At 43.9% G+C, this 13,914-nt stretch overlaps 1 protein-coding gene across 2 annotated transcripts in view; it reads right to left on the minus strand.

Annotated features, from left to right (window-relative positions):
• PCCB (propionyl-CoA carboxylase subunit beta) overlaps positions 1–13,157 on the minus strand; it is a 94,734-nt gene extending 81,577 nt beyond the window's left edge. For both annotated transcript variants that reach the window (XM_004003316.5, XM_060395507.1), the window contains exons 1-5: positions 12,950–13,157; positions 10,814–10,933; positions 9,771–9,839; positions 6,524–6,580; positions 4,593–4,706 (exon numbers count right to left, since the gene is read on the minus strand). In XM_004003316.5, the coding sequence (XP_004003365.2) occupies positions 4,593–4,706; positions 6,524–6,580; positions 9,771–9,839; positions 10,814–10,933; positions 12,950–13,132 (543 nt within the window). In that variant the 5' untranslated portion in view covers positions 13,133–13,157. The remainder of the gene's footprint in view (positions 1–4,592; positions 4,707–6,523; positions 6,581–9,770; positions 9,840–10,813; positions 10,934–12,949) is intronic.
• Positions 13,158–13,914: the final 757 nt, after the last annotated feature.

The raw sequence follows: 13,914 nt of genomic DNA on the forward strand, positions 1-13,914 counted from the left end.
CTCCCCACCCTCACCTTCCCAAAAAGTCTTCCCTGAAACACACTGAGGAGTTCAGGTCTTTCCTTGGCCCTACAATAAACCTTTCTCCACTCCACACTCCAACATTTTAGTTTTGTTTGGCCTCACTGTGCATCTGGCACACAAACTTAGGTTCAGCAATTTGACCAATAATTCTACTCTTAGGAATATACTCAAGGGTTATGAAAATATATATCCACACAATGAGTTATATACAAATGTACATTGCAGCATTATTTATAATAAAGTAGAAATCCAAATGTCCATCAGTTAGAAAAACAAAATGTGGTATGAAGTGAAGTGAAGTCGCTCAGTCGTGTCCGACTCTTTGCGACCCCGTGGACTATAGCCCACCAGGATCCTCCGTCCATGGGATTCCAGGCAAGAGTACTGGAGTGGATTGCCATTTCCTTCTCCAGGGGATCTTCCCGACCCAGGGATCGAACACAGGTCTCCCTCAACGTAGGCAGACACTTTAACCTCTGAGCCACCAGGGAAGCCCCCAAAATGTGGTATCAGTTCAGTTCAGTCGCTCAGTCGTGTCCGACTCTTTGCGACCCCATGAATCGCAGCATGCCAGGCCTCCCTGTCCATCACCATCTCCCGGAGTTCACTCAGACTCAAATCCATCGAGTCAGTGATGCCATCCAGCCATCTCATCCTCTGTCGTCCCCTTCTCCTCCTGACCCCAATCCCTCCCAGCATCAAAGTCTTTTCCAATGAGTCAACTCTTCGCATGAGGTGGCCAAAGTACTGGAGCTTCAACTTTAGCATCATTCCTTCCAAAGAAATCCGAGGGCTGATCTCCTTCAGAATGCACTGGTTGGATCTCCTTGCAGTCCCAGGGACTCTCAAGAGTCTTCTCCAACACCACAGTTCAAAAGCATCAATTCTTTGGCGCTCAGCCTTCTTCACAGTCCAACTCTCACATCCATACATGACCACAGGAAAAACCATAGCCTTGACTAGACGGACCTTCGTCAGCAAAGTAATGTCTCTGCTTTTGAATATACTATCTAGGTTGGTCATAACTTTTCTTCCAAGGAGTAAGCGTCTTTTCATTTCATGGCTGCAGTCACCATCTGCAGTGATTTTGGAGCCCAAAAAAATAAAGTCTGACACTGTTTCTACTGTTTCCCCATCTATTTCCCATGAAATGATGGGACCAGATGCCATGATCTTCGTTTTCTGAATGTTGAGCTTTAAGCCAACTTTTTCACTCTCCTCTTTTACTTTCATCAAGAGGCTTTTTAGTTCCTCTTCACTTTCTGCCATAAGGGTGGTGTCATCTGCATATCTGAGGTTATTGAGATTTCTCCTGGCAATCTTGATTCCAGCTTGTTTCTTCCAGTCCAGTGTTTCTCATTATGTACTCTGCATAGAAGTTAAATAAGCAGGGTGACAATATACAGCCTTGACATACTCCTTTTCCTATTTGGAACCAGTCTGTTGTTCCATGTCCAGTTCTAACTGTTGCTTCCTGACCTGCATACAGATTTCTCAAGAGGCAGGTTAGGTGGTCTGGTATTCCCATCTCTTTCAGAATGTTCCACAGTTTATTGTGATCCACACAGTCAAAGGCTTTGGCAGAGTCAATAAAGCAGAAATAGATATTTTTCCAGAACTCTCTTGCTTTTTCCATGATCCAGCGGATGTTGGCAATTTGATCTCTGGTTCCTCTGCCTTTTCTAAAACCAGCTTGAACATCAGGGAGTTCACGGTTCACGTATTGCTGAAGCCTGGCTTGGAGAATTTTGAGCATTACTTTACTAGTTTGTGAGATGAGTGCAATTGTGCGGTAGTTTGAGCATTCTTTGGATTGCCTTTCTTTGGAACTGGAATGAAAACTGACCTTTTCCAGTCCTGTGGCCACTGCTCAGTTTTCCAAACTTGCTGGTATATTGAGTGCAGCACTTTCACAGCATCATCTTTCAGGATTTGAAACAGCTCAACTGGAATTCCATCAACTCCACTAGCTTTGTTCATAGTGATGCTTTCTAAGGCCCACTTGACTTCACATTCCAAGATGTCTGGCTCTAGATTAGTGATCACATCATCATGATTATCTGGGTCGTGAAGATCTTTTTTGTACAGTTCTTCCGTGTATTCTTGCCACCTCTTCTTAATATGGTATATTAAAATGTGGTATATCTATATAATATTATTCAGCAATAAACACAAACCACTGATAAACAGTACAATATGAATGAACTTCAAAAACATTATGCTAAGTGAAGAGAGTCAGATGAAAAAGGATCTTTTTGGAAGGAAAGATTCTAAACTATAGACTGTGGTAATGGTTTAAGTATATTTTAGAAATTGTTGAATTGTATGCAATGGATAGATTTTATGACTTGTAAATTATATCTCAATAAAGCTGTACTTTAAAATATCAGAAGTCATGGAAGACAAACAAAATTTGAGGAAATGTTCCAGATTAAAGGAGATTAAAGAGATATGACACTAAAAGTGAAAGTGAAGTCTCTCAGTCGTGTCTGACTCTTTGCGACCCCATGGACTGTAGCCTACCAGGCTCCTCCATCCATGGGATTTTCCAGGCAAAAGTACTGAAATAGGTTGCCATTTCCTTCTCCAGGGGGATCTTCCCGACCCAGGGATCGAACCCGGGTCTCCTGCATTGCAGACAGATGCTTTACCCTCTGAGCCACTAAAGGCAGTACCTAATCCTAGACTGGATTGGGGGCGGGGGAGATGCCCAGGGAGTGGGGAGTAATTTAAAGGTCTTTATTAGAATCATTTGATGGAATATGAAAAACATCGATGAGTCAGTATGAAGTTTCCTAACTATGGTACTGTTTATACAAGAATGTCCTTGTTCTTAGAAAACAATGAAGGATTTAGGAGATAAAGGGTGCACAATCTCCAATCTATTCTCAAATGTTTCAGAAAAATATAACATGCAAATATGCACACAGAGAGAGAAAATGATAAGAGCAAACAGGCAAAATGTAAACTGGTGAATGCAGGTATACGATATATAGGAGTTTCTTTACTCCCTAGTGGGCTATCCCTAGAGCTCAAGTTTAAAGATTAAAAAGTAGGTTTAAGATCTACAAAGTGGCTTCTCAACGCACCCAAGTGCTCCCACAACTAGCCAAGTATCATACACAAAGTAAACACACATTTTTCTGTCTGATCACAGAGGGCAGAGGCTAGGAATAAAAACCTTCATAAGCGTGCAGGCCAGAGGACAACAAGAACAGCTGGCCTGATTAGAAACAATGTCTGCCTGTCTCCGTCCTATCTCTCCTCCCTTCCCTGGAAATGCTGACCTGTCCCTTCTCTTAAGTTTCCATTTGGCAGGATCTCTCCCTCACCCCAGCCTCCCTTACTACACTCTCACAATACACTTCCCACTTCAAATAACACATTTAATTTATTTTTGTGTTTCTTTTTATTTCTTTCTCTTTAATTTCAGTCTGTAGGAAAGCAGAAAGACATCTGAAATGATGTTCACCAAAAGTTCCTGAATGGTGAGGTCTGGGGGAAGGGAGATTTCTTCCTTCTTTGCACTACAGCTTGAACTTTGTTCTGTGTAATGATCTTGCAATGTCTTAACCAAAGAAAAAAAAGCACTGCTTTTTTAAAATTTCCAGTCCTATGCCTGCTGCTGCTGCTGCTAAGTCACTTTAGTCGTTGAGCCAATGTTGACCTCCCTCTACCAGGAACACATCTACAGCCAATTATCACACAAAAGACTGTGACTGCTGCTGCTGCTAAGTCACTTCAGTCATGTCTGACTCTGTGCGTCCCCACAGACAGCAGCCCACCAGGATCCCCCGTTCCTGGGATTCTCCAGGCAAGAACACTGGAGTAGGTTGCCATTTCCTTCTCCAATGCATGAAAGTGAAAAGTGAAAGTGAAGTTGCTCAGTCGTGTCCGACTCTTAGTGACCCCATGGACTGCAGCCTACCAGGCTCCTCCACCCATGGGATTTTCCAGACAAGAGTACTAGAGTGGGATGCCATTGCCTTCTCTGATTCCAATCCTATAGATACATGTATACATATAACCGAATCACTACACTATACATCTAAAGCTAACATAGCATTGTTAATTAACTATACTCCAATATAAAATAAAAAGTCAAAAAAAATTATAATAAGAAAATTTCTAATTCCAGCAAGTCGGTTAATTTTAACCTTTTAGATTCCTTCCTCCTTGCTTTTGGAAAAAAAAAAAATTTAAGTGACTTTCACTTCTGAATCATCTTTGTTTTTCCCCAGTAAGTACAAGGCCTCTACGAGTAAAAAAGGAAGAAAATCCTCCCCATTGTACCTCTCTTGCTTTTTTTTCCCCTGGTAGCAGCACTCTGCTTGAAAGATCTCAGTTCCCCCAACCAGGGATTAAAAACCCACGCAATGGCAGAGTCCTATCCACTAGGCCTCTAGGGAACTCCCATCTCTCTTGGTTTTCATCTGCCCTCATGCCACCCCCAGTGACACAGGAAGGAGCCACAGGACACAAGGAGGTGAGATGAGGAAGCGCTAATCAGCACACAGCTTAGAGAACTCAGTCCTGTACTCTTTGATTCTCTTTGAACAGTTTCTCACCAGAAAGATGTCTGCGTAGCCAGCCAAAGACTCCACTCCCTCTTGAATCCGTGCACCCCCAGAGTCATTCAGTCCAATCACTGGAGCCCCCACTGTGAGGGCTTGGTCCATGATCTGAGACAGCAGAGAAATTTTTTGTGAGACAACGGATCTTGCTATGAAAAACCATATTTACAAAGCACCACAGTGGTTTTCTAGAAAATGTTTTAAGTGTACTTTTCAAAACAGGAGTCGGTAACACTGGCTTCATTCCCCATGGTGACTGAGTACCTTCATGGAAGACAGAAAATCAGAAATTTAAAGGGCTAATTAAAGACCCCCAAGCAGCCCAAGGCCAAAGAACTTCCCATTAGCAGAGGTTAAGACTATTCATGGCAATTTCTAGAGCCAGAGGCCCAGGCTGTAGTATTTTTTCAATAGTCAGTTTTGTCCCCGATTACTCTTTTGAAAGAACCGATAGAAGACAGAACGGCAAGGCAATATTTTTCTTTTAGTGTTTATGTGTTTATTTGGCTGCACTGGGTCTTAGTTGTGGTATATGGGATCTAGTTCCCAAACTAGGGATCGAACCTAGGCCTCCTGCATCAAGAGCATGGAGTCTTAGCCACTGGACCACCAGGGAAGTCTCCCAAAGCAGTATTTTTGTGAAAGTAAATGTGGACCCATCTATTAAGCAAAACCCAGGCTCAGGCCTTCTACTTCCAACAAGACAGATTTTTCTCACAGCTCAGTAGTTGACAACCTAATGAGCAACATTTTTAACAGTGCTAGAGAATTTACAAAGTACTTTCACTTCCATTGTTTCATTTAACCATCATAATGGAGGCAGTAAGAAAAGAAAAATTAGGAAGGTTTAAAAGTGAAGTGATTGGCCCAAGGTCTCAGGAATAACACATGCCAGGACCACATCGAGAAGCCAGGTGTTCTGTTACACAGGGAAACCCACCCAGCTATTAAGTAATGTCTCCCTTTAGATCAGCTGGTTAGAGCGTGGTGCTAGTAACGCCAAGGTTACAGGTTCAATCCCCTTACAGGCCATAGTTCCCTCTAGGCTTCCTTAGTGGCTCAGACAGTAAAGAACCTGTCCATAATGTGGGAGACCTGGGTTTGATATCTGGGTAGGGAAGATCCCCTGGAAGAGGACATGGCAACCCACTCCAGTTTTCCTGCCTGGAGAATCCCCATGGACAGAGGAGCTTGGCGTGCTACAGTCCATGGGATCACAAAGAGCAGGACACAACTGAGCAACTAAGCATAGCACCTTTAATTCCAAAACTCTCCAAATGTGATCTACACTATTACTCACTTCCAGAGCATCTAATCTCTAGTAGAGGTTTCTAAATACCATCATGTAATCCCTGCACTGTTCTTTTAGCAACTGAACTCTCCACCTAGATCACGGGTTCTTTACTTGGGGTCCCAAGAACCCAAAGTGGCTTGTGAACTTGGACCCTTAGAGCAAGGAGTCTATGAACTTGGATGGGAAAATCTTACATCTTTATTAACCATAGAAGTATTAGAAATACCTGTGATTTTTGTCATAAATAGAAGTCACAGATTTTTATGTCCCACTGAAGTTCCTGCAGATAATCTCAAAATACTGTTTTCATTCATACCTACTTTGAAACCAGAGTGTATCCACTGCTAAATCTTGTTATTTAACACATTAAATAAGGAAGCATATATAATACATACGTGATTTTTAATATTTTTAATCCCTTCTATTCCTACATATTTTATTTTATGCATGTATAAAAATGTGGGTCCCGGCTTCATAAGACTGCCAAAGAGTTCCATGTTACAAAAAATGTTAAGAACTCCTGCCCTGGACTGAAGGAACCTTCAGGTTAGCACCACATGCTGCACACCTCTGACCCACCCCATGTAACTGATAAAAGTACTGAGTTTGTTTTGCAACATTAAATACTTACTTTGCAGATCTTTTGGGCATGTGCTCCGGACAGGCTACCTCCAAAAACTGTAAAATCCTAAAAAGAAAACAACTAAATGAAAAAAATATGTAATGACGAGGCAGAGACGAAGACCCACTAGGAGGAGGAAGTGAAAAATTCACAGGTTTTAAAGTTTTTAAAGCATTTTCAAAAGTTAAAAAGACTGGGGAAAAAGTCTGACTTCTATATTATTCCATAGAATAAGTAGTGAATAAAATATCTTAAAAGGGGTTCATGTAATGTGAAGAGCAAAAGACCTAGTTTTTATCTACAAAAAAGATTTGGAGCTCTGAGGAAAGGAAAAGTTTTCATGCCGAATTAACCTCCAAAATCAGAGGTTATCAGAGGTTCTATGGAGGTCAAACAGGCATTTCTATTACTAGGATATATTTGCTGTTTTGATAAAAGAGGTGAAAAAAGTGAATGACAGGCCTCACTGCTGCTTCTTGCCTCTAGATTTTCATTACCTTCTGACATAAAAAGCTTTCTGTAGGAATGACCTCCTTCCTAAAACCCCCTCAAAAAGATAGTAGAAAATTAATAACAGATTCAGCCCATGAGGACAAAAAAGGAAGAGCAAACAACAGCAGACGAGAGAGTAAACAAATGAGCGAACTGAAAGCACCAGAGCATCTAACTCGGAGCAAATGGAAGCCTCTACACTTGTGTAGGGATAACCTCAGGAGAGGACAGTCCAGGAACCACAAAGTGTGGTGGGAAGAGGCTGACAGGAAGTCTGGGTTGAGAGCATTAGACCCCACAGGGCCTCTTCTTTACCTGGAGAGGAAAAAGGATGTTTACTCTCTAAAGAAACCTAACCAGAGGGCTGTTATCACAACCCCCGCCACTAGAGGCAGCAAAGATGAGGCTGAAAACAGGTGAGATTTCCAATCTGTACAATGAGCCAATGTTGACCTCCCTCTACCAGGAACACATCTACAGCCAATTATCACACAAAAGACTGTGACTGCTGCTGCTGCTAAGTCACTTCAGTCATGTCTGACTCTGTGCATCCCCACAGACAGCAGCCCACCAGGCTCCCCCGTTCCTGGGATTCTCCAGGCAAGAACACTGGAGTGGGTTGCCACTTCCTTCTCCAATGCATGAAAGTGAAAAGTGAAAGTGAAGTCGCTCAGTCGTGTCCGACTCTTTGCGACCCCATGGACTGCAGCCTTGTTTCTCTGGAAAAATGAATACTCCTCCTAGAAAAAAGGCCTGCAGATATGAACATCTGGGGGATCACTACAAAAAAGCTAGCTCATCATTCTTCCCCTCAGTGTCTTTCAGGGCCTATTTCACATGCCCCATGTTCCCTAAAGCTTTCCTGGATCCCAATGTGATCTCTCCGTGTCCTGAGAGCTAGCCCAGAACCTGACTGTAGATGTAGCCATTCCTGTTCTGCCCCACTCCATCCACAAAATGATTAGCTTCTTCAGGACAAGAACTGTCTCATCATCTCCACCTCCACCACACTCCCACCAAACAGCGGCAGAAGAGGCGCTCAGAGTATCAATTCAGTGAATTTTTGTATCTGCTTAAAGTTCAGAGAACACTATGCCCAAAAAGCACAATAACCTTCTTTGTTCGAGCTATCTTACTAATGGCTCCTTCTGTACAATTTTTTGCCTCAGTTCAGTTCAGTTGCTCAGTCATGTCCGACTCTTTGCGACCACAAATGATTCTTTCTAGTCAGGCATTTGGTAGACTCATTTATAAAAAAGTTTTAAAATATTTCAAAAGTAATCCTATTCGCAAATTAGTATGGTTTAAATTTTAAAATAATCAACTATAATTATTTTACTACCAAACCCAGAAAACATTCTAGGTTCCTAACCAAGCTTCTACTTTTAAGATCTGTAAAAGAAATTGAAAAAAAAAAAAAAAAAAGAAATTGAATATTTAGAATTATATATATAGTCCCATCTCTTAGTGGAGGGGAAAAAAAAGTCAAACAAAAAATAGTATACAACATGTTCTTTGCATTAGTTTTCATTGCTGTTGTAACAAATTACCATAAATTCAGTGGCTTGAGACGATAGATATTCATTACCTTACAGTTCTGTAATTCAGAAGTCCTACATAGGTCTCATTGAGCTAAAATCATGGTTAGCGGGTCTATGCTCCTTTCTGGAGGCTCCAGGGGAGAATCTCTTGTCTTATCTTTTCCAACTTCTGCTGCTGCTAAGTCACTTCAGTCACGTCCAACTTTGTGCGACCCCATAGATGGCAGCCCACCAGGCTCCCCTGTCCCTGGGATTCTTCAGGCAAGACTACTGGAGTGGGTTGCCATGTCCTTCTCCAATGCATGAAAGTGAAAAGTGAAAGTGAAGTCGCTCAGTCGTGCCCGACTTAGCGACTCCATGGACTGCAGCCTACCAGGCTCCTCCATCCATGGGATTTTCCAGGCAAGAGTACTAGAGTGGGGTGCCATTGCCTTCTTCTTTCCAACTTCTAGAGACCATCTATTTGCTTTCCTCCCCTCACGACCCCTGTCCACCCTCTTCTGAGGCAGCAACGGCAGGCGGAGTCCTTCTCGCACAGCCTACTCCAACCTCCCCTTCTGCCTCTCTCTTCCACTTCTAAGGACCCTTGTGCTTACACTGGGCCCACCTAAGTAACCCAAGCTGTTCTATTTTAAAGTCAACTGATTAGTAACATTTATTCTATCTGCAAGCTTAATTCTACTTTGCCAGGTAAAATTACATATTCACGGGTTTCAGGGATTAGGATTTTGAGTCACTATTCTGTCTACCACATTCTTCTACGGTCTCCATGTGAAGAAACTGTATCTGTCTTGATACAGCCTAATAAAACTTGGTTGAACACATTCATGAAAGCCCAAAAGGGCCTATGGTTCTGAGAGTCAACTCCCCTCTGCCCAAACGCATCCACTGCCCAGACCGTGGCAGCCCTCCCAGCACACACCCAATCTGCCAAGGGGAAATCTCACTCACTTGGATAAACTCCTGTCTCCCAAGACCGCTTATAAGACTACTGTCCTATGATCCTCCTTCAAACAGACTAAGGACTCTTTCTCCCTAAGAAAAAAAACACATAGTATAATACTCGGGACATATGTACTAAAAATAATAATAATTCCCTCACCAGCCCCAACTATAGGTAAGCATTCTTTCCCCAGAACTGTTTCTTTTTCAAAGAAAAGAACATTTTACTCCTTGAGGGCTCTGCCCTCAAGGAAAGCTCAGCCAATTAGAGTAGAAAATACCTGACTGAAGACATAAACCAGTCTTCCATTGATTCGCCCTCGTCCAGTGACCACACTGTCTCCAGGAAACTACCAGAAAAACAGAAAAATAAAGGTTAAAAAATCCAAAGACTTCTCTCATGAATCTAGCAATTATGCCCCAATGAAAGATCCCACCCTAAAATAAAACTCCACCCCAAATCCCTTAAAATTCAGTATAAATACAGAACATGAAGGAATCTCCCCCTCCCCGCCTTAGCTCTGCAACATCAAGCACTGGGCTGCTGCTTCATCACCACAAGTGAAAGCACTGTATCCTTCCTAGAAGTAGAATAATCAGGAGACCCCCTAGGGCTATCACTACTGAGGGCTCATAGAAAAGAAGAGGACATATAAAGAAACATGGCAATTTCTGCAAAGCCACATACCACCCCCCAAACCTTGAGGCAAACCTAGCATTTTGCTTGGAATTCTGACAGTCACTATGTGGTTCATAATGAATCAAATGGAGCTGGCTAGTTTATTGCCAAGGTTACAAATCTTTGATCACAGACCTGAAGAAAATGGACCCAGTGAGTCCAAAGAACTCTGTGCATCTTGGAGAACACCCAGTCGAAAGAATAGGTGTTGGTGACTCTGACCTCCAAAACTCCAAAGCATAAACTTAAAGTATGTCAAAGAGGTGACTGGTTAGCCTTTAGGAGTCCCTGGTACCTAGGCAGAACAGAACCCAATCAAAAGACATTCTCAACTTTCCTTCTAAGTTTGTCATTCTACACTTTTGAGAACTGGGAAACCACACCAGAGCCCTGGCAGCTAGGCCAGTCACCTTGCACAAGGCATGAGCAGTGAACCCACAATCCTTCAATTGCAGACAAAGGTGAGGGGGAACCTGGTGGCCCCAACAGTGCTTCTCAAGAGGCACTTCTGCAATGCCAGAAGCTGATACTTGAAAATTTTCAATGTATTCTGAGTTCCGGTAGGACTTTATTATCTAGTAGTAGACCAGCAGGGCCACAGCTAGTAAGTGCAACTTGGAGGCCTGCACCATTGTGAACAGATACCTTATTCTTATCAGCAGCCATTCCAAAATCTGCACATCTGTGTTCCACAAACATGTCGCTCTCAACAAAACTGCCAGGGTCCAGCAAGAGACTGATCCGCTCTCTGGCCGTCAGCTTTCCCTAAAATGCAACAAAAATCATTCAGCAATGTCATGACACACAAAGTCAGTAGGCAAGGAGTATTCATGGGAGGGCCAGGAGGACTGGGTTTGCCTTCACTCCACATGAAAGCCCTCTCTCTATTCCATCAACCTGCCCAACAGACAGGTGTTATCAGTAGAATTCAGCCAGTAAGGCAATCAAGTCAAACCAGCTGCTCCAAGAGCCACTAACTGTGAAAACAAATAAAGAGTAGGAGGAAAAGGTGGAGAGGGCAAATGAGGGGGTAAGGAAAGCCTGACCCTGGAACAAGACACAAACATTTACTAGAGACCCAAGGGTCAATAAAAAGAAGAATGGAGAAGCAGGAGGTAGAAAACTCAGGCTTTGCAAACATCTGAGGCTACATCCCAGGTTCACAGACTTCCTATAGGGAACCCCACCAGCCCTGTTAAAAAAAGAAAACAACATAAAAAACACCTCTAACTAGCTGTATTTTCCCCTTAAGAAAGAGACCAAAGCTAGCATTGCGTATTAACACAAAAAGGCAATCCTCCACACTACTGCATAAAATAAGTTTTCAGGAAAGCAACTGGGCAATATATATCAGTGCTGAAAAATATTCAGATCTTTTGACCTAGTAATTCCACTTCTGGAAATCTACCCTATGGAAGTAGTCCAAAAATTGTGTAAAAGTGGGTGGAGTGAGACGTTTTAAACCAAGTCAGCCTCCTGACTAAGTCAGCTTTGGCAAAAGAAAAAGTTTCTGGGGATTACATCTAAAGCCAGTAGGATCACATGGAAATGGTTGGGGTGATGATCCAGGGAGGGACTGAGCCATGGACCCCAACAGAAAGAGTGCACAGAGCACCAACAGGCCTTTGCAGAGGACAATCTGAAGTTCCCTCACAAACACAGCCACCTGGGGTCGGGTGGCACTCCTGGCACCACACACTATCAACCAAATTTACATCTCACTCCCAAATGGCAAAAAGGAACTGTCATCTTCAGGCCCTTATCAAATCTACATCAACATTCAATTTAAACTTAATAAATGGCTGGTGCAACTCTCCTCACTGAAGATCCCATCACCCCCCTGCTTGTGAGTTTATGCCTCACTGTCCTTCATCTCTAAGAATTTCACTTTTGTGCCTTCCAGCTTGGTTATTTAACTCTTCCACCACACCAATCCAGACTCATAGGTGTCTAGGACCCAGTGGGCGAACCTCATCTCAAGTCCCAGGTCACTGATCTGGGCCTCAGTGTTTTTTTTTTTCTCCTGCTACTAAAATGATCCACAGAAGCACCCCGGGCAGTGGGTGGCAGTGCTTGAGCTGTTCACTTCAGCCAAACACCCAGACTGACCTAAGCCACCCCAGAAAAAAAAAACCCAAACACCTGCTTCGTAGGGTGTCTTTCCTACCCAGCAAGCAGGTCGATGTACTCTGAGACCCATAAGAGTTTCGGCTGGCATTGGGGAGAGAGTTTCCACCAGTTTCCTACACAAACCACACGCCTACCCAGGTGAAGGAAAGTTTGCCCATGTAACTTCCCCTGCCAAATGTCTTGATTTTCCTGCTTCCATAATGGAGTAAGAAGCTCCTACCACTCTTAAACCAGGCATGAGAAGAGCAAGATTTTTTTTTTTTTTTTTCTGTGCCTATCGCTGTTTCATTATCTTATTCCACTAAGATTATGAGGGGAGAATTATTGCCATTTTCTGTTAAGAATAAACTGACTCCGGGGGAATAAGTAACTTGTCCAAAGTTAACTGGTGAGCCGCTGGAGCCCAGCCAGGCTCGTCTAAAATTTCAAAGAGAAAGCAGACAGTGACAAAGCACAATAGTGCTTGTCCTGGTTTTACCTGCCCAGTAAAAGGCATCAGGTTCACAAGGTGAACATCCTCGGCCTCGCCCCGCCCCTCAAGACCTCGCTTCGATTGGCTGGGAGGCCTCTTACGCAGCGAGCCGCACTCGCTGTGATAGGTCGCGACCGCTGGGGGCGGGCTGGCTGGCCTGGACCCCCCTCACGACTCACTCGCTTATGCTGCGCGTCAATGCGGCGCTGCCCTCCTCCCAGCAGTGCAGCTTGCCGCTTGTTCTCGATGCGTTCGTTAACCGATACGGGCTGGGTGCACAAGGTGCGCCCAGCGCCCCGGAGACTTCTCACTACAACACTGAGCCTGGCTCCGGCCACCGCCACGCGCATTGCTGCAGCCATTTTTGCTCTAGCAGCGAACTAGAGTGCGCATGTGCGTCAAGTGGGCGCTCTGTGGTGTCTGCGCCTGCGCAGCATGGGCGGGACGTAGGGAGCCCGAGGGCTGGAATACCAAAGGCTTTTGGGAGAAAGGCCTTGGAGTCCTGAGGCTGCGCTAGGGCGTCACCCTGAGAAGACATGTAGGACGGATCAATCTGTGTTGTGCCCTCCAGGTTGCACAGAAGAGGGATTTCAGTTCAGTTCAGTCGCTCAATCATGTCTGACTCTTTGCGACCCCAAGGACTGCTGCACCACAGGCCTTCTTGTCCATCACCAATTCCGTGAGTTTACTCAAACTCAAGTCCGTTGAGTAGGTGATGCCATCCAACCGTTTAATACTCTGTCGTCCCCATCTCCTACCTTCAATGTTTCCCAGCATCAGGGTCTTTGCAAATGAGTCAGTGCTTTGCATCAGGTGGCCAAAGTACTGGAGTTTCAGCTTCAGCATCAGTCCTTCCAATAAATATTTAGCACTGAGTACCAGAAAAACATCTATTTCTGCTTTATTGACTATGCCGAACCCTTTGACTGTGTGGATCAACAGAGGGACTTAGCCTTTGCTTTCTGTGGCTACGTAGACAATGGCACCCCATTCCCAGTACTCTTGCCTGTAAAGTGCCATAGACGGAGGAGCCTCGTGGGCTGCAGTCCATGAGGTCGCTAAGAGCCGGACACGATTGAGTGACTTCACTTTGACTTTTCACTTTCATGTATTGGAGAAGGAAATGGTAACCCAATCCAGTATT

The sequence above is a fragment of the Ovis aries genome, chromosome 1, assembly GCF_016772045.2.
Source record: "Ovis aries strain OAR_USU_Benz2616 breed Rambouillet chromosome 1, ARS-UI_Ramb_v3.0, whole genome shotgun sequence".
NCBI lineage: Eukaryota > Metazoa > Chordata > Mammalia > Artiodactyla > Bovidae > Ovis > Ovis aries.